The sequence below is a fragment of the Ochotona princeps genome, chromosome 26 (assembly GCF_030435755.1).
Source record: "Ochotona princeps isolate mOchPri1 chromosome 26, mOchPri1.hap1, whole genome shotgun sequence".
Classification (NCBI taxonomy): domain Eukaryota; kingdom Metazoa; phylum Chordata; class Mammalia; order Lagomorpha; family Ochotonidae; genus Ochotona; species Ochotona princeps.
Window position 1 is genome coordinate 8211259 of NC_080857.1, and position 22187 is coordinate 8233445.

Below are 22187 nucleotides of genomic sequence, written 5' to 3' on the forward strand. Positions count from 1 at the left end.
CGGTGGCTGAGCTGAGCCTTAGAAAACTTGCACATAGCCTTCCACCTGCTGTTGGGAGAATGCATCTCCTGCTGCAAGCAAAGCAGTGGGTGGCGTCTTCTTGAGTGTGCGCTTGGCGAGGTGTTTGTCATTTCAGAAGCCTAGATCGTGTTTCCTTGGGTCTGCAGTTTTGCTTGCGTTTGGACAAGAAATCTGCCTCATGTTTTGTCTTCTCTGCCTTGCAGAAGTAAAAAGCTCACTCAGTTCTTGTGCACACTGACTTGGCCATTCAAGGCAGCATATGTTCGGCCTGGCATCTCCCCAGCAGGCTCCCTGTGCTGTATACCCCAGCATTTCCACAAAGGACAGTAATAACCACATTGACTGAAACTTTCCCGAGGCAGCAGTGTGCTGGGCCATTTATACATTATCTCCCATCCCCAGGCTCGCCTGGCAAGATAACTACTGTTATTTCTACTTTGTAGAAAGTGAAATTGAAGCTAAAGGGGGATAAATCACTTGCCTACATTTTTCCCAGTTAAATAAGTAACAGAGCGGGGATTCAAACTGCTCCTACCTCGATAGGAAGCGACCTCGCTCTCTCTAGCTAATAGTCGGTTGCTTTTCATTTTTCTTTTTTACTTTTAACCATGTGTTTCACTCTCTTGTCATTGCTACTTGAACCGTCTCCATATTCAGCCGCAAGCTGGCCTGCCCAGCCGATGAAAAGAAGGTGTCTTCTTCCTAGGTCCTATTTTAGTCACTTACTAAAAATTGGCACTTGAAGTTCACACACACATTTTCCTTGTTCCAACCACAACTGGATATTGGAGACCCCATTTCATGCTAACAGTCACGAGTGTTGTGGTGGAATTTCTCCCTTTTTAATATAATGTATGTTCTCATTGCATTTCACAGCAGCCCCACAATGTTGGCAAATGCCATTTCATACTATACCCACTTTTTTGATTATGGAATTGAAGCATGGGGATTATGCCATAAAGTGTGGGGATATTGGAACCATCCCTTTATTCTTTTTTTTTTTTTCTTTTTAACTCATGAGGCAGAGAGATAGGCACAAAGAGCTCCCATCAGCTGATTCACTGTAACAGCTGATGGCAATGGTAGCGGTGAGGGGACCAGAGGCAAGCCCAGAGCCAGGGATCCAGCTCTCTCAAGTGGACAGCAGAGCCCCAGTGACTTGAACCACGACCTGATGCCTCTCAGGGTCTGCACTGGCCAGAGACTGATTCAGAGAGCAGAACTAGGAAACCACCTAGGAGTTCCAATACGGATTCAAGCATCCTAACCAACATCCTAACTGCTAACCCATACATCTGACATTGCCTTGATCCTATTAACCAGGCCTAGCAGGCCCAGAAGGAAGCCACTTTGGTTCCATTTGCTCCTGCTCTTGCTTCCTACCCAGGGCTGCTCTGTTGGAGTGCCAGGCACCACTGTTGCAGGAGCTGAGAAGGGGCCAAGTTGCGACTAGAACTCCAGGATTCTGGCTTTCTAGTCGGCCTCCACACCCTGCCTCCTGGGTTTGGAGTGGTGTGGCAGTAGAGCCCTAAGGATTTCCAAGGGTAGCCTCCAAAGTTTGCAATGTAACTTTAGCCATTATCCTAACTGACTCAGCCCTAACAGGGGCACATAAGTTCCCAGGATGTGGAGGTTTGCACATGTGGGCATCTGCACCTCCATTGTCCTCTCCCCAAACCCTCCAATTGCTCACAGCTCCACTGACCAGGAATGGTCTTCTCTCCCTTCCTGCTGTGCTCCCCAGGCAGTGCCCCAGGCAGCCAAAGGAGAAAGGAAGGGGTAGATGGCCTGGAGGAGAGAGGCCGGTTGGGGTGGACGATCTAAGGAGCCTCTGCTTGACCCAGACTTGCCCTCTTGAGTGTTTCCCTTCTGCCACACTCTGTGGATCATCCTAAAAGCAAATTTTGGCAGCATAAGACCCCACACCATGAAAAATGAACTAGAAATTGCTTGAGGATCCTGCGTGATAGCCTAGTGGCTAAAGTCCTCACCTTGCAACTGCTGGGATCCCATATGGGCCCCAGTTTGTGTCCCAGCTGTTCCACTTCCCATCCAGCTCCCTGCTTATAGCCAGGAAAGCAGTAAAGGATGGCCCAAAGCCTTGGGACCCTGTACCCGCATGAGAACTGGAAGAAGCTCCTGGCTTTGGATCAGTTTAGCTCTGGCCATTGCAGTTACTCAGTGGGTGAATCAGCAGACAAAAGATCTTTCTCTCTGTGTCTCTCCTTCTCTGTAAATCTGAGTTTTCTAGTAAAAATAAATAAATCTTTAAAAAGAAATTGCTTGAAGCTCCCAGCAAATTCTCCCCAATCAGAAGCCCCTGATAATTAGAGAGAAAGCATTCAGTGTGGAGACAAAACCTGTGCATTCTGAGTGTTCACCAGTGTCCAGGAACGAGGAGGACGGGCTAAGAGAATGTTCTCAGCCTGCTGGTGGGGTGAGGCTCACAAATCAAGAATATTAATTTTGTTTTAGGTTGTTCAGAGAGAGAAAGAGAGAGCAATAAGATAAAGAGATCTTCTACCTGCTAGCTTACTCTCCACATGGCTACAGCAGCCAGGGCCTGGCATACCAGGTGCCAGGAGCCAGGAACTCCATCCTGATCTCCCACGAGTGTGGCAGGAACCTAAGTACCTGGGCCGTCCTCCACTGTCCTCCCAGCTGCATTAGCAGGAATATGGGTTGGAAGTGGAGTATCCAGGTTCCCAAGTGATGGCTTAGCTTGCTGTGCCACAGCACTGGCCCCAGAGTTCATAACATTTAGAGTAGAAGGTCCTTAATTCAGCTCCCCCACAGCTCCCAGCATCCCACCAGAAACCCAGTGCTAGGCTGTCTGCAGAAGTCAGCCAGTCCGTTTAACCCTAGGGGCACAGTTGTAGGGTACACATTTACAGGAACCCCCCACCCCTACCCTTGATGTAGCTGGGAGTGGGAACTGCTAAGAGCACTCTGTCCGCTTGACCTCGCCTCCTCCTCATACAGTTCTGCATGAGCAGACAATGCTTATCCACATTGGTGTCACTGAGGCACAGGGAAAATGGCCTTGTCCCAGATGCCCTGCTTATTAGCGACAGGTTAGGATGGGAGACCAGAGCCACATCAGAGTCCCAGGACCCCGGTTTCTGGGTCTTTCCCAAAGTCACACATGGCAGCCAAACCTGTGCCCTATAACTTGATAAGAGGAGAAGCTGGGGGCATGCTCCAAGAAGCACTCCTCCCCCACCCCTACTTCCCAGGCAGGACCCCAGCTGGCTCTCAGCATCCCAGGCCGATCCTTCCTTCACAGAGCCGCTATCTGTTGCACATTCCACGATCCCCCCGCCCCGCCCCAGTGATGAAAACATCACTGTACTGTGAAACCAAGCCTTCTGGAAAAGTCCAGAACCTTCACAATGTTCAGACAATGAATACTTCTTGATATCTACATTAAAAATGCTGTCAGAACAAACCAATTCTCAAAATCATCACACTCCATAATTAGTAAAAATTTACGGACACTTTTGTGTTTTGTTTTATTTTGTGTGTGTGTGTTTTTTTTTCTATTCAGAGGCATTTACTGCTTTGTAGTAGGGGAAATAATTTAGAGCAGCCTCCAAAACACATGTTTGGGGTGATGTCCTAATCATAGGCTGACGAGAAGTCTGTGCCGAAGGCGGGTCCTGTGGTTCCTGCCTCACTGCACACGGAAGTGGCAGCCTGAGCTCCGTGCCTGATCTTATCTGTACTCTTACTAGCTGCAGCCACTAAGAAGAAATAAACTGGGTGCCGTTCTCGTGAACCATGAGCTTCTCAACAACCAGAAACTCCCCTGTAGCACCCCAGGATTCAGAGAGAGGCCTGGGGACTCTGGCCCTAGGAGCAGATAGGTATCTTGTTGAAACTGCTTTGATAGAGCATCGCAACAGAGAAGGGGAAAAGCACAAAATTTAAAAAAAAAAGTCTCTATGGATTGTTTCCTTCCCAGTGAGGCTTGATGTGGTCTCCACGTGGCCTCTTCGGACATGCTGGGGAGGCTCTGGCTGGAGATGAAGCCCCCGGGAAGGTGTGCAATGCAGGTGGCGCTGGCAGTCCAGCGGCTGGCAACTAAGCCTGCTGTGTTCTCCCCAAGTCCCTTCAGGACCCCTCAGGCCAGCTTGTGCAGCCCAGGAATGCCAGATAGGACTGCAGCACACACACATTGCACCATGCCACATTGCCCCCTCCTGCAGTTCCCTCAACAGCCAGGCCATGTGTCTCAAAGGCTGCCTCTGGGGACCCAGATAATGCTGTGGCCTTGCAAAACAGAGACCTTAGAACTATCTAGAAGGCTTTGAGGAAGGCAGGCCATTCCAGCCTTCCCCGGGTCTGTGACATGGAGCGGGACATGCAGGCTACCAGGATGCCCCCGGCACAGCCATTTCTAGAAGCTGCCAGGCAGAGGATGTTTCACAGACCACTGAGAGGCTGGTGGTCTCAGGGTCTCCCTGAGTGCCAAGCCTCCCCCAAACAAGGAGGCCCATCGAGAACCTGGCTTCAGCTTTTCATTGTCGTATCCTAAGACCTGAGCAAGGGCCCCTGCGGATGGTAGGGGACAGGGATGGCAGGGTTAGGGGCAGGAGGTGCAATGCTTGCTGCACAGAAGGGACATGCAAGAGCGCAGGAGGAGGTCCCTGCACTGTGCCGATGATGGTGGCTGTAGAAAGGAGAACCTTTCCTGTTGCCTCTCTGTGCCCTTCCCTCATGCCTACCCCGGGGGCTGATCCCTTGTGGTGCCTTGCAGTGATTCCGGACGTGGAAGCAGCCTCTTGGATCGGACCATTGCAGACAGACGGCAGCTCAACACCATCACCCTGCCAGACTTCAGTGATCCTGAGACAGGTGAGACCGGGAGCACGCTGGGCCAAGGTGGTGAGCGAGAGGCTGTGCCAGGTCTTGGGTGGGCGGGGCTGCCAGGCTTGGGACTGGGAGAATTCCTCACCCCATAGGTTAGACTCTTGGTCAAGGCGTCATCTCCTCCAGTGTTGATTTACAGTGGGGGGGGCAGGGAAGGGGTAATATTTTTTACACCAAACAACTCTTTGAAATCAATTTCCACCCCTTGCTCTGGGAGTTTTAAAATGCAAGCTAAAATCAAATGGCCAGGTGCCCATCAGGTTCCCTTTGGCTTTTATGTGTCTCCCTCACTCTTTAGGGTTCAGACCTATCATCAAGGTTTCAGTTTCTAATCAACTTCACGCGCGTCCACACACACACACACACACACACACCCCAAGCAGAAAGACCCCCACAGGGTGACGGGTGGATTCTGAGGTGCTTACTCTACCACCCTCACTAGAGCCAACTAAGTGAGCACTCCTGCCTTGCTGGGTGCATTTTGTACCTGGCTGCATAGCGGGGAGCAGTAAGTACCCCTCCACAGTTCCCACAAGTTACTCTGGTAGTGGTGCTGGCTGTGCAGTGACAACCCAGGGGAGAGCAGACCACACACTCATGATGACATTCATTCAACCTTGGGTCTTCACGATAATCCTAAAGCCTCCTCAAGCACCTGCTCTTATTACTACTTCCTGCAGGAGACGCTATAGGTTGAAGGGCTAGCCGGCCTCATGGAAAGAACCCCAAGGTCCTTCTCCAATCCTGAGCCATGTCTTGTTTCCCAACTGAGCCCTACCAGGACAAGTCAGAGAGCGGCCCTGAGTCAGACCTCAAAGAGCACAGGCCCTGGGGAAGCCGCCCCCAGGTGGGACAGGAGGACTCAGGCCTAACAACCTTGCATTCCTATACTAGGTCTCTGACCCCCAGTTTAAAGTCAACCACAGATATCTGATCCAAGGACCACACAGGCTGCTAGATCACAAGATTGTTGGCCATTAGAAGCAGCACGCATTATGAAAGTATGCCATTTAACCTGACCTACAAATGACCTCAAAATGTAGAGTGACCAAGCCACAGAGAAGCATTGCCCCCTGGCTTTGCCCTCTAGAGGGCTTGGTTGCTGGGCTGGTCAACAGACATTAGTGGGGTAAGAGACTCTGGCTGGTGTAGCTCAGCAGAGTCCTGCCTCCTGGCTCTAGTCCTGAGAGAGGGCTGTGGAAGGTCAGGCTGGAAGCACTGACCAATGCAAAGTGAGGCAAGAAGTGGAGGAGGAGGTACGCTCATTATGGCACCAGCAGCAGTTTGGCCAGTCCAGAGCCACTGCTGCAGCTGCCCAGAGCTGTCCTCCCCCGCCTCCTCCTCCCTGTCCTGTGAGGACAGTCATGCCAAGTCCTGACCCCCTCTTCATCTGGCTGGCCCAGCCTTGCTTTCCCTAGACGCCCCTAGACTATAATGCCTCACTCCATCACATTGCAAACACGAAGTGGCAAAAGATAAATGAGGGCCTCGTTGTTCATTCTCGCTTTTGCATCTTGGAACTTTCGGGAGCCCTCTTCTGATGTCACGTTGCCTAGTGAGTGCCCAGCCCTCCCCTCTCCTTGTGGCATCAAGGCCGCCATACCACCCGCCCACTATCAGGGATTCCAGGGGTTTGGAGTCTGGCCTGCTGGTTCCGTGCCCTCCTCAACAAAGGGGGAAACCTCAGCCTCCCAGGCACTGGCCACGCCATTTGCCGTCATTACTGGACGATGTCCAAGAATCCCTGCACAGGCCTTCCTCCGGTCCTACCTTCAGCTGCCAACTGTTGACTGGCATGCCACCATTTAACCATAAGACAGGGCATCAGCAAGGGAAAGTCCAAGTCCCAGGCCTTTCCAACACCAGATGACTTGTACACAAGGCTAGCACATTCTGAAATGACTGTGTTAAGTCCAAGATGTGACGAGTCAGAAAGCCTGCCCAAGACAGTTGCCACCACCCTGGTGAACAAAGCCCTGTTTTATGTAATTCTGTTCCTCGTGTGGTCACCAGAGGGGCCGCGCCTCTCTTACTCACCCAGCTGCTGTGTGAGCCACCCACAGAGTTTATTTCTCGCATCTTGATTTCATTGCAAGAGGAAACAGGTTTACGTAATTCATAAGCCAGAGCTCTAATTCAAAGGTACCCCCAGAGAAGTTAAGCTACCCCCACGGACCCTCCTCCGTCTTCCCGTTCCGTAAAGGCAACTAACTGTTCCTGTTAGCTTTCTGTTCACTGCCTGTCCCCCCCACCACGATCCCGGTCTTCACAGGGTGCACAGTACCCTCCCTGGCCATGACACGAGTGGTCACTCGTGACAGACACTGTTCAGCTACCTGTCCCGTCTCATGCCACACCCTGAAGATGCCTCCCTTCCTGTCCACAGAGAAGATCCTCATTGTCCCATGTCCACCTCCCTCCCATTTGGCAAGACCTCAGCCATTTTCCTTTCCTTTGTTGCAGCTTCAGCTCCATTGGTGCTAATGGGCAGTGGCTACTCTTGAATATGCCCAGCAGTGCTGCTCATTCAGAAAAGCCACTGGACTGTAAGGACCAGGAGAGCAGGAACCTGTCCTAGGTCAGACCCAAAACGACCTGAGAACTGATGCCCTCTGGGAGAGCCCAGCCCTGTTAGGGGCAGTGTGGCCTTAACCCTGGTCCATGCCATGCCCAGCATCTCACTGTTTTTCTAAATCCTCTCCAAAGGGCTCAGGCATCTAACCCAGCAAAAGCCAGACAGCGCCAGTATCAGGAGGGGTCATAGCCAAAGCCAAGTGAACAGCCTCAGATTCTCTTGGAGTGATTTTGGGTTTCCCCAAAACAGAATTTCTTTCTATTTGTATGTTATGTGTATGTTGGGGGGGTTTTCAACACACCAGAACAAAAGGGGCAGATATGGTGACTTCTCATTCATTACCTAGCGCCATGCTCCCCCAGGGAGGGTGCCTGTCCTGTCCTGTCACGCACCTTGGCTTTTACAGGGTAGTTTGCAACAAATCTAAAACATCTATTTTGCTTGTTAAAAATCTCAGGATAGATGCCTAATAGATACAAGATTTTTTGAAAAATACACACCGCAAACATCATCTTCCCAAATCCCAGCCATATGAAGCAGATTCCGTGTTCCTGACTTCAGAAGAAACTGGTAATCTGGAATTTGGCTTCCCACCCCTGAAACCGTCCACACGCGGACCTGCAGTACGGCCTGTGAAAGGAGCCCTGCCGGGGCGGTTGGCACTGACCAAATCCACTGCGGCCACCAGAGGGGGATTTTGTTTCATTAACTAGCTGGATGTGTCACACTAAAATAGTCCTCCTAAAAGAACGTGATTTCCCTTCTAATGTCACCTCTGGCTTCCTCCCGCTCCACCCCGCCTGCCCCTTACCTCTACCATCTACACAGCCCCAGCCAGTGAAAAAGAGGAATCGAGTGACAGTTTTTACTTTGAAGCCATGAGTCATTGTCTTTTATTTGGAATAAGTTGATAGTTCCTTAAATAGAGTGCCTTCAAAACAGGATGTAGGGTAAGGGGATTTGGCTTTAGTCATCGGTAGATATTACTGGACACCCATCCAAAGCACAGGCGTTCTTTGAACATGCAAGTCTGACCCATTGTGTTTGGGTACAGCTCTCACTGCAGCTGTGGTGGTATCCACACTGCCAGGTACTCTTCCAGCTGTGCTGTGTGAAGCAGGGACAGCCTCCTGTTCAAAGTGCCCAACCCAGCACGTCTGCCATAGGTTCCCATGAAATCCTAGCACCCAGACCCCAAGATGCTGGTATCCTGACATATCACTGCGCCTCTCTACACTGCCCCTTGGGACACCTTAGCTCCTGTAAGTGCTACACACACACACACACACACACACACACACACACACCCTATGAAAATTTGAGTCCTAAGGCTTGCCAGCTGAAAGGCAAATAGCATTCTCTGCAATGTTCTGGATATTATGGTTAATGATCCATTATTTTCGGTGGAGCACACCACTGAATTTGTGCCCAGGTGAATCCGAGTTATTTTTATCCCATGGTGTTGGTGCAGCACAGGTGAACAACCAGCAGAAAAACAAAAAAGTTGTTTTCTTCAAAACGCACTTATATTCTGTTGTCAACTGGAGGAATAATTGTGTATTACATGACCTCATTTTCTTTGCAGCTTATGTGAGTATATTTAAAAACTGGTTCATTTTTTTTTTTCTTTATGTTTCTAAAGGGTTTTTTTGGGTTTTTTTGCCTTTATCCTTTTTTTTTCTCTTTCGCTTTTTTAGTGTCAGATTCCTCCTCCTCCTCCTCTTCTCTGTCAAGAACCGAATCTCCTCTCCACCTGTTTATGTCTTCTCATCTCCATTCTCATCCCAAACCCGACACCTTTGTGTGGCCCCCCGCCGCCGCGTTCAGTGACTCTGGTCCCCGCCCGGAGCCCTCTCTCTGTAAACACGGTTTTGCCTTTCTTGTTGGGTCTGCTTCATCTGCCTGATGTTTTGCTGTCTGATAATCTTCCTAACTGATGAGCTGGCCTGGAGAGAATCCCTCAACCTTGTTAAAGAGAAAATCTCACAGATTTGGAAACCCCAAAGCTTTTGAGGGGGGCTGAAGGGAACCGGCGGGGGGCAGGTGCTGGTGCCCAGGTTGAGGCCCGCCCTGAGGAATGTGGGCAACCTGCTAGGGGCAGGGCAGAAGATTCTGGCTTCCCGGGAGTGTGGCTGCCAGTAAGCGGGCCTTCTCTGCCTCTCCAGACTTGACAGTCCCATGGAAGAACAGGCAAAGCATGACATTTAGAAACAACCATTTCATCCCCAAATTTCCTAGGCTTCAATTTAAAAATTAATTTGAATTCAAAAATTACTTTTAATTTAGGAATTAGTTTATTTCAACCAGCCTGTGATAGTCCAGGCTATATTCTGAAGTGAAGGACCACCTGTCATTTCAGTGTGTGATTCTCAAACTATACTTCGCATTTCAACCATCACGGCCGCCACCTCCGCCATCACCCACCCCCAGCCCATGATTGCTCAGGCCTGGGGGCGACCTCGTCCTTGGTGATTTCCGTGCCAGTGGGTCACATTCTGAGAAAGTGCTTCTGCTGTTTGCCATTTGTAAGGAAGGGACATGTAGGGTAAGGCTTGTGTTAGGAAGCAGAGTAGCAATGTTTTGAACAATATTTTAGCCTGATCTTTTAAATAATATGGAAATTTTGGAAGTCTGTTTTAGGGATACCCAGGACCTGTCAATTAAGAGAAGAAAAAAAATCCCTATATAAAATTAAACCCTGGTTGGTAAAATGCTTAAATGGTGCCTAAATAGGACTCTCCCCACCAGGGGAGTCCATCCCAATTTTGTTTCCCTTATCTGCTTAATCTTCACTTTGCTGCCAGCACTGCCCGAAAATCTAATCTCTGGATCTGTGCTTCATAAGGGTTCATCTTGTTCCAGACACTCAGTTACAGGCTGCACAAAAGCTCGTAAGGGGAACTGCAGCCCGAGAGAGCTCCTGTCTGTGATGTGCTCATGTTTAGGATGGCCAGCCCACTGCATTAAACACACACGTGCCAATGCAGGGCAGAAACAAAGCTGTCCATTCAAAATAAGCAACCCAGAGCAGGCAGCGCCACGGCCTTGCTTATCTGCATGTTACATGTTCTGATCACCACTCTGAAGACAGTTGCCACTGCGTACAGTGGAAGATAACAGTCGTGTGCATTAACTGTGCATGTCATTTTTATTTTCCTTCTTAAAAATAGACATTTCCCCCTCAATCTAATGCCTGGGGACAAATTGACAACATAGATTTTTCCAGAAAAATATTGATTTTCACATTGACTTCTGTCTCACCTCTTCAGTGGTGGAATGGCACCATGTCTTCTCTCCAGGCCTTCCATGTTGCTTGCTGGGGGCCTGGTGTGCCCTTAGACCTTCCAAGAGAGGAGTCCTGGCTCTCCCAACGGGGCACCTTCTGTCAGATGAATGAATGAACGGGTCAGGGCCACATGTACCTGCCTGGCTTCCTGCTAGATTTCACCTGTACTTCCCCTGCAGAGCTGATTGCTTATCTTATTCTTTGTAAGGCGGTAACTCACCTGTCCACCCTCAGGGAGTGCCCAACCAGGAACCAGGGGTTTCCCCGAAGCCAAAACGCCCAGGAATCCCCTTGATCTTGCTGTAGATAATTACGTTAGTTGGGAAGGGAGAAAGCATGTGACAAGTGCAAAACTGCTTGATTAGAACTGCAGTGAATTGGATATAGGACAAGCACTTCACCCAGGCCTCTCCTTCCAACCAGCCTAACCACCCCTCCACTGCTCCTCAACCTGATTAGGGTTAATGTGTGGAAAGATCTGGAACCTGCTGGGGCTAGATTATTTTTTCCCCTTCCCTTTGGAATTTCCTGCGCTGGAAACAAAACACATTGCAGAGCTTGGTCGGCTTTCATGCGCTGGGTGAACACTGTAATGGGGAGGGGAATGCCTGGGCAGCCTTCCTCCAGTTTGGACAAAAAGAAAACCATTGTTAGTGGGAAAATGTCTATGATTCCTGAATTAAAGCTTGATTCCAGTCAGCCAGACTTAACAGTTGGAAGGTTATTTGAACTCTGTTCACATTTTTTTTCTTTTTGCCTCGATTTTGATTTCTCTCAGTGTTCCATTTCTTGGTTTTAATTTCTGATTTGATTTGTTGTTCCAAGGCAGCTCACCAGAAGCACATTTTCATGGTTTTCCCTCCCTCTTTTCAGTTAGTAAGTAGTTCTCCTGCTCATTCACCCCCCACCCTACCGAGAGCCCCCCGAATCATGCTGCCCTCCACCGTGGAATGTGGACTGTGGTTGTTGAGTGTTGGGGGTGTTGAGATGGTGTGGATATCTGTGCCACTGTCGCCTTGCCTGCCCACTCCTGTGCGCTTTGCCACCCAGCACCTGGCTGTCTTTAGATCCCAGCATATTCTGCCGCAGCTTGGGTTCTGTTACCGAGGGGGCAGTACCGGTCTGAGCAGGACTACAACAGACAGCATGGGGCAGCAAGCATGCCCAGATAGGAACATGTGGTGCCCAGGTGAGGAGCGCCGTTGGCACTGGAGGCAGGGACTGCCACTCTGCATCTTCACTCCTGTCCAGGGCAACCATGACTGACACAGATGGAGATGACTCTAGTCATTAATTTTCCTAAAACAAGCTGAGTAGGCCTCATGAAACTTACAACCACATCTTCTATGATTTTGAGGAGACCTTGTTCCCCTGGCTGCAAGGGCCATGCTTTGGGTCATTCATGAATTGTCACATATCCCACAAGCTGGTTCTTGGATTCTTCCAGATACTTTGGGAAAATGGTCTGTCTCCTGCCTACGGAGCCAAGAATCCTTGTGGTCTAACAAGCTGCAAGCTAATGGCTGCAAGCTGATGTCATCACCACTTCCCCCACCCACCTACCTGCAGACTGATTGCATTTGGGGAAATGCTGATCGTGTACACATGACATGTACATGCTCAGCACATTTGAATGATCTCAAGCCCTTTGCATCAGCTCAGACTGGGGAAGAGGGGGAGGGAGCAGTGGGAAGGGCTCTATTTCTGCCTCAGGAAGCATCCTATAGCGGAAAAGACGGATGCTCAGTGTTAGCATTCTCACCCAGGTTCTTTGTTAAAAAAAAAAAGGATTTCGCTGGCGAGTTCCTCTTGGTTTTTGCAAAGATGGGCTGCTTGGAAATCTTCAGACTGCCCTTTCTGGTTTCAGTGAGATGTGATGCATATAGGGAACAGACTGCAGGGTTTGCCAGAGGGGCAGCTCCAGGGCTCTCAGAGGTTAGGACCCCTCAGTGCAAGGGCCAGCTGTGCAGGGGGGCCCTGGTTCCGTGCCTGTGAAGATGTACCTGTCATCGTTATTCTAGTCTCACACAGCTGCAGTAACTGAGCCTGCTGTTTGGCCTCATCAGGTGCTTTCTCCCTGAGTGGCAGCCAGGATAGGAAGCACAGGTGCTGGGGACTAGGCCCTGAACCAGCCACCTGGCAGTCCCTGCTTTTTTTGCTAAATATTTATTTATTTGAAAGGCAAGCATGACAGGAAGTCACAGAGGAGTTCACTCCCCAAATGGCTGCAAAGGTCCAAGCCAGGAATCTAGAACTTCATCCAGGCTTCCCATGTGGGTGGCAGGGGCCAGAGCACTTGGGACACCTTCCCCTGCTCTCCCAGGTGCATTAGCAGGGAGCTGGATGGAAAGTGGAGCAGCCAGGACTTGAACTGGCCCTGGACACTGGACACTACAGGCAGCATCTTAACCTGTCCCGCAGTGCCAGCCCTGTGGTCCTGTTCTTCTGGAGCAGTCATTTTAGAGAAAAATGTTGATGCTTTCTTCCCCTCTCCAAGAACATGCTCAAACCAAGCTTGCAGCCAGGCTTCTGGCTCGATTTTTCCCACCCCTGATTCTGGCAAAAGTGCTGCTCACTTCAGGAACCTGTCACCAGAAGAGAAAGAGCAGATCCGTGAGAGACAAAGCTCTCAGACAAGCTAAGACTGAGAGGCAGACTCCGAGAACAGCATGGCTTTTCTCTTTCCACGTGGCCGGCACTAATCTCAGTGACTTCACTCTTTGTAACATCCAGGAACATGTCCGGCGATGAGGATGTCACATTTTATCCCCTGCTCCTGCTCAATAGGATAAAATAGGGTTATTTTTTAAAATCACGTATATGTCAAAACATTACTGTATGAGGGGTAGTAGTTTTTACACCTCAGCCCTTTTTAAACATAACCCCTCCTTGCTATTTCAGTCCAATTTAAATTAATGTAGTTCTCCTTAATTAGTTGTGTGGTGCCTTTGTTTAAACAAGATTGAATGGAATTACAGGAGACTGACAAGCCAGCCCGCCCCTCAGTGGTGTGCAGGTACTCACAGATGTCGTGCAAGGTGTGTCTGGAATGAGAATGACGTCACACCTGGAGGCCTCTCCCGGTGGCGCTGCACTCAGTGACTGAGTGGGAAGGGAAGGGTTTAGGTGGAGACAGAGCATCTGCCCAGTGTAGTCCTCCAGAAGGTACTGTCTCCAGACGTGACAGCTGGCATCTTCCCTCACTCCTGTGCACGGCATCCCTCCACACGTGTGTGCGTGTGCGTGTGTGACCACCTGGCCCTGCCCACTGGCAGCATGCACGCCAGCCCCTGCATGCCTGCTGAGGACGCTGAGTCCAGTCCCTCCTGCCTCAGTGGGATCCTTCCCTGAAGCCTACCCTAAGAAAGAGCTCCCCACCTCCCCCCATCTAGGACAAGACATGCCCCCTGGAGGGTTCAGCTGTTGCTGACAGCCTGTCACATGGGATGGGCCGTCTCATCCACTGCCATGATCTGTTCTGCACTGGGTGAAAGGGCGTCATATGTGCTTAAGATGGTGACCAAGCTGACTAATCAGAGAAACGCAGAACACCCACAGACATCACTGTTAGTGGGGAGTGCGTGGGAGGTGGCGGAGGCCACAGCCACCATCAGACATGCCATGAAGAGTGGATGATCGCTCTCATGGAAGTAGATGTATGGAAGGGAGACCTGGGCCGGTGCTGTGTGGAGAATCACATAGAACCTCAGAAAGCAGGACCGCCCTACAGCCTGGGCCTACCCGAGCGTAGAAATGAGTGCATGTATCTCTTTGTGTGTCTTCAGAATAGGAGGCGCTGTCTGTGCTCCTGGGCCTCAGGCTGGTCAGCCCGGGGACTGCCTAGTTGTTGAAACAGGCAGCAGGTGCACAGACGGAGGGCGATGGGGCCCAGGCAGTATGCAGTGCTGCACCAGCAAGAACAACCAAGCCCTGTTTTGAGAGTCAGAAATTCTTTCCTTATTGAAAGTGGAAAGCTTCAAGCCCGGCTTGCTGGCAGAACACCCATCACTGAGACCACCATTTGCTCTTGAAGGTATAGGAGACAGGCTGATACCTTTTCACTTCTCCTTTTAATGGTCTTGAGGGTGCGGCGTTCACCTGGAAGCTGATTAACGCTGTTGTTGGTAGATCACACTGAATCGGCTCAGGACAGGGCCACATGCAGGGATGGTGGTTCCTGCATTCCCCACCCAGGAATGGCTGAACCTCTTCAGAAATAGACAGTGAGGGCAGGTATCCACTGTGGGGGCCTCAGGCAAAAAGCACTTGGAGTGTGCACCATCTAGTCTCCCATATCTGGGCCCAGGAAGCAAGTAAATCCTTCAGGACTGGGAAGCCAAGAGCTGCCCGAAGCCTGAGCAGCCAAGTGAGTGACATCTAAGGACTTTTTCCAGCAGCACGGTGGTCTACAGGTCCTCGCACGGGGGGAGCAGGACACAGAGCCACGAGGTGTTCCTGCCCCGAGGGGTAGGGCACAGAGCCACGAGGTGTTCCAGGCTCATCCGAGATCTGGTTCCTCTCCTCCATATCATGAAGACAGAGGGCCATTCAGACTGCAGTCACTTACTGCATGCCATCAGAGCGGTCCAGGTGCAGCCAGAGCGACAGCCAGTGCCACTCCCTGCAAGCCTGCTGGGGACAGGACAGGGAGGCGAGCATAACCGAGCCGTGCCTTTTGGCTGAACACAAACAACCACTAGCTCTGAGAGCCTTATGAATGCTGAAACAGGGTTTGCATGAGGCCACCATGTCAAGGTCTGTGTGAAGTTGACCACAAGTGTCAAGGGTTTTTAGAAAGACTTCAGTTACACAGGCGACTTGAGCTGCTAGCCCCAGCATCCTGCTTGGGGCAGGTTTCATCACAGACTTCTTGAGAGGCAGAGGGTACCCTAAGGTCAGGGGCCTTGGTTCTCTGTGTCCTCTGTAATGCCCCCTGCCACCCTCCCCCAACACATACACATGCATGGTGATCCACAGACTGGGGGCATGATCTCCCCAGTAGGAGGCTGCCCTGAGTTCTGCTAATTTTGCCATGGCTTCTCCAAGTTGCCATGTTCTGTGAGTAGAGGAAGAGCTGCACTCTCTCCTTGGGAGGGTACAACAGGGATTTGGCATCTCCAATGTGCGTGATCGTGAGAGGTGCCTGGTAGCCCGCACCCTGTCCCTGGCTTACCTGTTGCACCTTGGAACAGGTTATTTGGAAACTTATTTCTCCAGAGTCTTGGATTCCCCTTTGGAAATGGACCCTGGAATCTCTGCTGTGATTCCCTTTCCAGGCCTCAATTTGTCCACTTCCACCTTAGGTCCTCAGTGTTCCTCCTCCCCACACAATACATGACTCCTCTGCCTTGGTGAGAACAAAAAAAGATTCTGTAAAAGTACAAAAAAAAAATTGTCATGGAAAGTGAGCGTCAGGAATAAACTACATGTTTTATGATTGTTGTTAAAAGGAGACAGAGATGAGTCTGCTGGTTCACTCTCCACATGCCTGCAGTGGCCTGGGCTGAGCCAGTAGGTGGCAGGAACCCAAGTGTTTGAGTCATCCCCCAGCTGCCTTCCAGCCTGTGGGTGAGCAGGAATCGAGCGTCTAGTGAGGATTCAAACTCTGCTATGGGATGCAGGCATTCCAACCGACAGCTTCACTGCTAGGCCCACATGCCCTCCTGTATTATTTTTAAATGAATTAATAACTGAATATTTTAAAACCTGTTTTAGTTGTAAGATTGTGCATGTTACTATAAATATAAACCATGTTAAGTTTTTCAGATCCTAAAGGAATTCTGTAATCAAGAAATCTGAGACAAGAACAGGTGTTGTGGTGTAGTGACTTCAGCTGCCACTTGACACACGGGCGTCCCATATCAGAGTGCCAGGCTGCTTTATTTCCAATCTAGTTCCTCACAAAAGTGCCTGGGAAGGCAGCAGATGATGGCCCAAGTCCTTGGGCTCCTGCAACCTAGGTGGGAGAGCTCCGTGGAGTTTCTGACACGCCTTGTTTCAGTCTGGCTCAACCCTGATTGTTACAGGCATTTTTAGAGCAAACCAGTGGGATAGAAGATTGATATTCTCTCTCTCTCTCTCTCTCTCTCTCTCTCTCTCTCTCTCTCCTCTATATCTCTGTCACTCTGTCTTTCAGGTTAAAATAATATTAAAAATAATACAATAATAAATAAGTTGAAAAGCAATAAAAATTAATAAAATTTAAAATAATAAATTAAGAAGCTAAAACTGAGTTGCACTGTCCCAGCATCCAACAACAGATTCTTCCTGGACCCTGCTTGCCAGGTAGGAAATGAGTCCAGGTCAGCTTGCCTGATGACCAAATGTCACTGCTGACCCTGCTCCTCCATGAAAGTCGTTCTCAGATGTGGCTGCCTGTTGAGTCACAATGGTTATCCATCCTAACGTTGATGATTCACTTGATAGAGCTGTGACATTATGATGTGATGCCTAGGTTGAGAACTGCTATTGTTCAGGTAATCGGTGACAAGGTAGGCCAACTTGGAAATGGCCGAACAGGACAATGGCAACTCCCTCTAAATTTCATTTAAATGCTCATTACCTGCAGGAAAACTATGTCAAGTCCTTTTTATCGAAGTCAGAAATATTCTCCACATAAAATTAAAACAACAATAAAAAAGAACCTGTGACTGCTTAAACATTTACCTATTCTGTCTTTTGAAAGCCCAGTAGTTGAAAGTCAGCAGTGCAAACCAAGGCAGCGTCTTAGTGGTGCGTTAGGGGTTCCCCTCATGCCTGCAGCTAGGATCTTGATCCATTTGCCCTGAGTGCCCCATTGCTGGGCAGCATTGCCCTATGAGTACTCATGACACCTTTCCTCAAGGCCACTCTTCTCCCTGTGTCCTCACAGTCACTGCGTGTGACTGCCCCAGGAAGGTGGGTTTCTACTGATGACCAAGGGATCTGAAGTGTTAGAGAAATCCATGTTCCCATCCCATCAGAACATTCAAAGCACAGCGTGCATGACCGTCTGCTCTTACCAAGAGTCCTTGACATGAATGCGTTGCAGTGCATTCCAGACCCCCACCAAAAGGACATTGACGTTCATCACTTTGTGCCATCACAGTATGACTGGTTGGAGTTGCTTGCATATTCAGTATTTCTCTCTATAAATCATCACTGTTTTCTTAAAGGTTTATTTTATGATTTATTGGAAAAGCAGATTGAAGGAAAGACAGAGAGGGAAAGATCTTTCATCGTGGTTCACTCCCAAATTGGCCACAATGTCTGGAGCTGAGCTCTTCTGAAGACAGGAGTCAGGAGCTTCTTCCAGGTCTCCCAGACAGGTGCAGGGTCCCAAGGCTTTGGGCCATCTTCCACTGCTTTCCCAGGCTACAAGCAGGGAGCTAGAAGGGAAGAGGAGCAGCTGGAACACAAGCCAGCACCCATGCGGAATCCTAGCACTTGAAGATGGAGGATTAGCCTGATGAGCTACAGCACCAACCCCAATCATCACTGTTTTAAACTTCATGATGAGCTGATAGCTACTATTCACCAACTGTGCCATAACACTTATTTCTACCACAAGCTGTCAGGCAAATCTAAATATTAAATTTTAATTGTGAGACTCAGAATCCTGCTGTCAGTCCCAAAACTCCATGTGCAAAAGTCTGAACAGGTGGGGAACAAGCCATGCTCCAGAGGTGGTCCCTGGTCAGCATCACCATGAACAGCTGCGGAACACTCTGCACCTGCTCTCTGGACTGCTGTTTTTGCTCAGTCCCCCTCCCTTATCTTCTCGGAACAGCGGGTCTCACAGAGTAGCTAAGCAGATACATATTCTGAGCCCCAAGCATCTTTGGTAGAACCAATCTTCTACTGATCTAGTGTTAGTCCCAAGAACAGATGGGCTGGGGCTACCTTCAGCCAAGGGGCAGCTTCTGGGTTTGTCTTGGTAACAGCCAGCCCCTCTTGGGCACATATAGCTCCAGAGGAACCAACCAAACCTTCCCTGTTACAGGGCTGTAGGGTGAGGCCTTAGAGGGGTGGTTTGCAAGGTCCCGTGTATTAGTACCCTTCTCACAGCTGCCTATCCAAGCTCTGCCCCCACCACCAGCCACCAGCACGCACCCCATGCTAGGCTTTGCTCCTGAAAGGGGCATATCACATAGCATGTGCTCTGTCTGTTGAGTGGATCAGCTAAAACACAAGGTTCCCAACAGTGATAACTGTCCACATTTCTTATGGACAAAAGAAAAAATTCTCAGGAGCGTGCTGGGGCAGGGGTGTGTGTACATGTGCACCTGTGTCCTTGTGTGGGAGGAGGTGGCTGTGTGGTTGGCTGGTGACTGTTGCCTAGCCCTGATCCCATCTTCTCTGACACCTCCCGCAGGCTCTGTGCATGCCACATCAGTAGCAGCCTCCAGAGTGGAGCAGGCGCTGTCGGAAGTGGCCTCATCTCTACAGAGCAGCGCCCCCAAGCAGGGTCCACTACACCCCTGGATGACGCTGGCACAGATCTGGCTCCACGCAGGTACTACCCCACTCCCCGACCCTGCCCTTGGGCCCCAATCTGCTTACTACCTTGCCCCAGGCTGCAGGATCCTGCCACCATTTGCAGATTAACCCAGGACCCACTGTGGGGAGAAGTCACCGGGTTTGCTCCCACACACCAACACGTTAGGACCTCCTTGTAGGAACCGCGAGTTAACGTGTGTGTGCCTGACCCTCTCCTGTTTCAGCACCCTCACCCAGCACCCAGTACATAGGAGCCTCCAGGAAGGATTTTCCAGTGGGCTCTAAGAGCCCCTGGGAGGGTTGCAGGGGCGGGGAGGGAATGTGTGTACATTGCTGAGGGGCCAGAGGGCTATGCCCCGGACAGTGTGCCAATGACTTTAAATGCCATAGACCTGCTGCACAGGCCTGAGTGCCATGGCTTCACCTCTCAGCCCCAGTCTCTCAGCTTTCCACTGGTGTTGAGTATAGCACATGTCTCCAAGGGTAGGCAAGCACCCAGGCCTGCAACATCATTCAGGGATGCCTTGAAGTCCCTAGGGAGGCAGAGAGGGCCTTCTCCAATTCAGGGGCCCCCACTAGCCACTCCAGTGGCAGTCTTTGTAATCCACGGAGAGGGATGCTAGCAGAAGCAGCCGCTGACCTGGGAGCTTGTCTGGGCTTGTCCCTCCCCTGGTCAGATGTGGGTGTCCACTCACTCATTCCCCATGCTTTGCACAGCTGGAGATCGCAACATGCAGCAGCATACAGTCACCATCCCACTCTGCCAAGCTTCTCAACATGTGATGGCTCTTGATACACTTGTATTTGTCTTTCTAAATAATAGGTAGCTTCTCTTTCTCCTGCTGTATGTCCTGATCTGCCCAGCCCTGGCTGGGCCTCCAGGGCCCCATCGCTCAGGGTGCAAATAAATCCAGGCCTGGCTGAGAGGAGCTCTGGCCTTGTACCAAGTACCCATCTGTGTGCCACTCTCTTGGCAAGGCTGTCTGTGTGGTGTCCCACCTTGTTACACACCACAATGGACAAAAAAAATGGCGGGCTCTACCTGGCTTGGGCATGGAGCCATGCTCTGCCAGTCTTATAATCTTTTACTGAGCCCCAACAGCTACAGTACAGGAGCAAATTCTGTTCTTCCAAGCAGAAACCTGGGAGTGTGGAATTCTTGTTCCCACTGCAGACTGTCCTGGGTCTCTGGCTCAAAGAGGTCCCCAACAGGCTGACTCTGGGTCTGGGGACCACAGGATTGCCTGCTCCCCACAGTTGTCTGATAGAGAAGCCCCAGCCCAGGCCCAGGCTTCTACTATTGCCCTATGCGTTCACCTTCTTGAACAGCAGCTGCAGAGTGGAGAAAGGAAGGGCACATGGGGTGGTCTGTGGGCCAGGTGAGCCATCTGCACCTGCAGAGCTGTTGTATATAGGTGTCTTTCAGATCTGGCTTGCAGGTGAGTGTTTGGAAAAGCCAAAGTCTGACAGCCCAGCAGACTGGAATGATCCTTTCAGGTGGAGCCAGCTCCCTGGCCTGGCACCAGCAGGGAGCTGGATCAGAAAACCTGAGGGTTGGGCCTGGAGCAGTAGCCTAGCATCTAAAGTCCTTTCCTTGCACACACCGGGATCCCATATGGGCACTGGTTCTAATCCCAGCGGCCCTGCTTCCCATCCAGCTCCCTGCTTGTGACTGGGGAAAGCAGTTGAGGACGGCCCAAAGCTTTGGGACCCTGCACCCACGCAGGAGACCTGGAGGAGGCTCCTGGCTCCTGGCTTCAGATTGGCCAGCTCCAGCCATTGTATACACTTGGGGAATCAATACGTGAATGGAAAATCTTCCTCTCTGTCTCTCCTCTCTACATGTCTGACTTTACAATAAAAACAAAATAAATGTTTAAAAAAAGAGAGAAAGAAAGAAAACCTGAGCGTCACCCAGATCTGGGCAACTTTATCCAGTGGCTCCTTGATCCAGCTGTGGTCCCTTCCGAGGAAAATGTTGTGGCTGAAACTCTATCAGGAGCAGTGTTTGGACTTCTGCATAATCCCGTAAGATCCATTTCACACAGCAATGACCTCTGGGACAGAATAAAATCCTCCTTTATGAACTACACATGAGTGGAATTGAAATATTGGAAAGCAGTTTGCCTTGTGGACCATGGACAAACTGTGCCTGGCCTGTACCGTAAATGAATGGAGTCAACCAGAATCTTCTCAGAATTTGTTTTCTGTTGAGTCTTGCAAAGGAATGACTTTGAAGGATCTCCCAGTGGCGTGTGTATGTGTGTGTGTGTGTGTGCGCGTGCACTCTTTCTTTTTTTCTAAGATGTATTCTAAGATGTTTGAAAGGGAGAACTACAGAGAGAATCTTCCATCTGCTGGTTTGCTCCCCAAACGGAAACAATAGCCAGGGATGGGCCAGGCCAAAAGCCAGGAGCCTAGAATTTCTTCCGGGTCACCCACATGGGTGACAGGAGTCGAAGTACTTGGGCCATCTTCCACTGCCTTCCCAGGCACATTAGCAGGGAGTTGAATCAGTAGTGGAGAGCCGGAACTCCAAGCAGGTTCGTACAAGATATGGGCATTGCAGGCTGCTGCTTTACTCACCTTGCCACAAGACCAGCCCCGTGTAATGAAAGCCAGGGGAGGCTTCTTCCCCCATTGTACAGTGGGGACCCCGGGTTGGGCAGAAATGGCCACCTTGGCAGTGTTTCCGGGGCAGAAATGTCTTGATGTCACACCTCAAGACAAAGTTTCTGGTCTCACAGCTGTCCCGGGGGACACAGTAGCTCTAAATTGAGCCAGTGCCTTGCCCAAGCCAGGCACCTTCCTGGTGCCCGTCTCTGCCCTTTCACACGAGCAGGGCAGCTAAAAATGACTTTGCGGGAGGTGGTTAACTCCTGCCTGCTACTTACCAACAATTACAGCCTTCACTTTGGCACTGCTCACAGTTAAAACCAGTGGCTATTCTTAGAT

At 50.4% G+C, this 22187-nt stretch overlaps 1 protein-coding gene across 7 annotated transcripts in view; it reads left to right on the plus strand.

Annotated features, from left to right (window-relative positions):
• The window catches only part of TTC7B (tetratricopeptide repeat domain 7B), a 173631-nt gene that overhangs the window by 121668 nt on the left and 29776 nt on the right, over positions 1-22187 (plus strand). For 2 of the 7 annotated variants that reach the window (XM_058655184.1, XM_058655186.1), the window contains 4 exons: positions 4781-4878; positions 9166-9327; positions 11580-11630; positions 19108-19248. In XM_058655184.1, coding sequence (XP_058511167.1) covers positions 4781-4878; positions 9166-9327; positions 11580-11630; positions 19108-19248 — 452 coding nt within the window. Of the gene's footprint in view, positions 1-4780; positions 4879-9165; positions 9328-11579; positions 11631-13335; positions 13521-19107; positions 19249-22187 lie in introns of those variants that run through there. The other 5 variants (XM_036496314.2, XM_058655185.1, XM_004584341.3 and 2 more) reach the window with 5 other exon arrangements.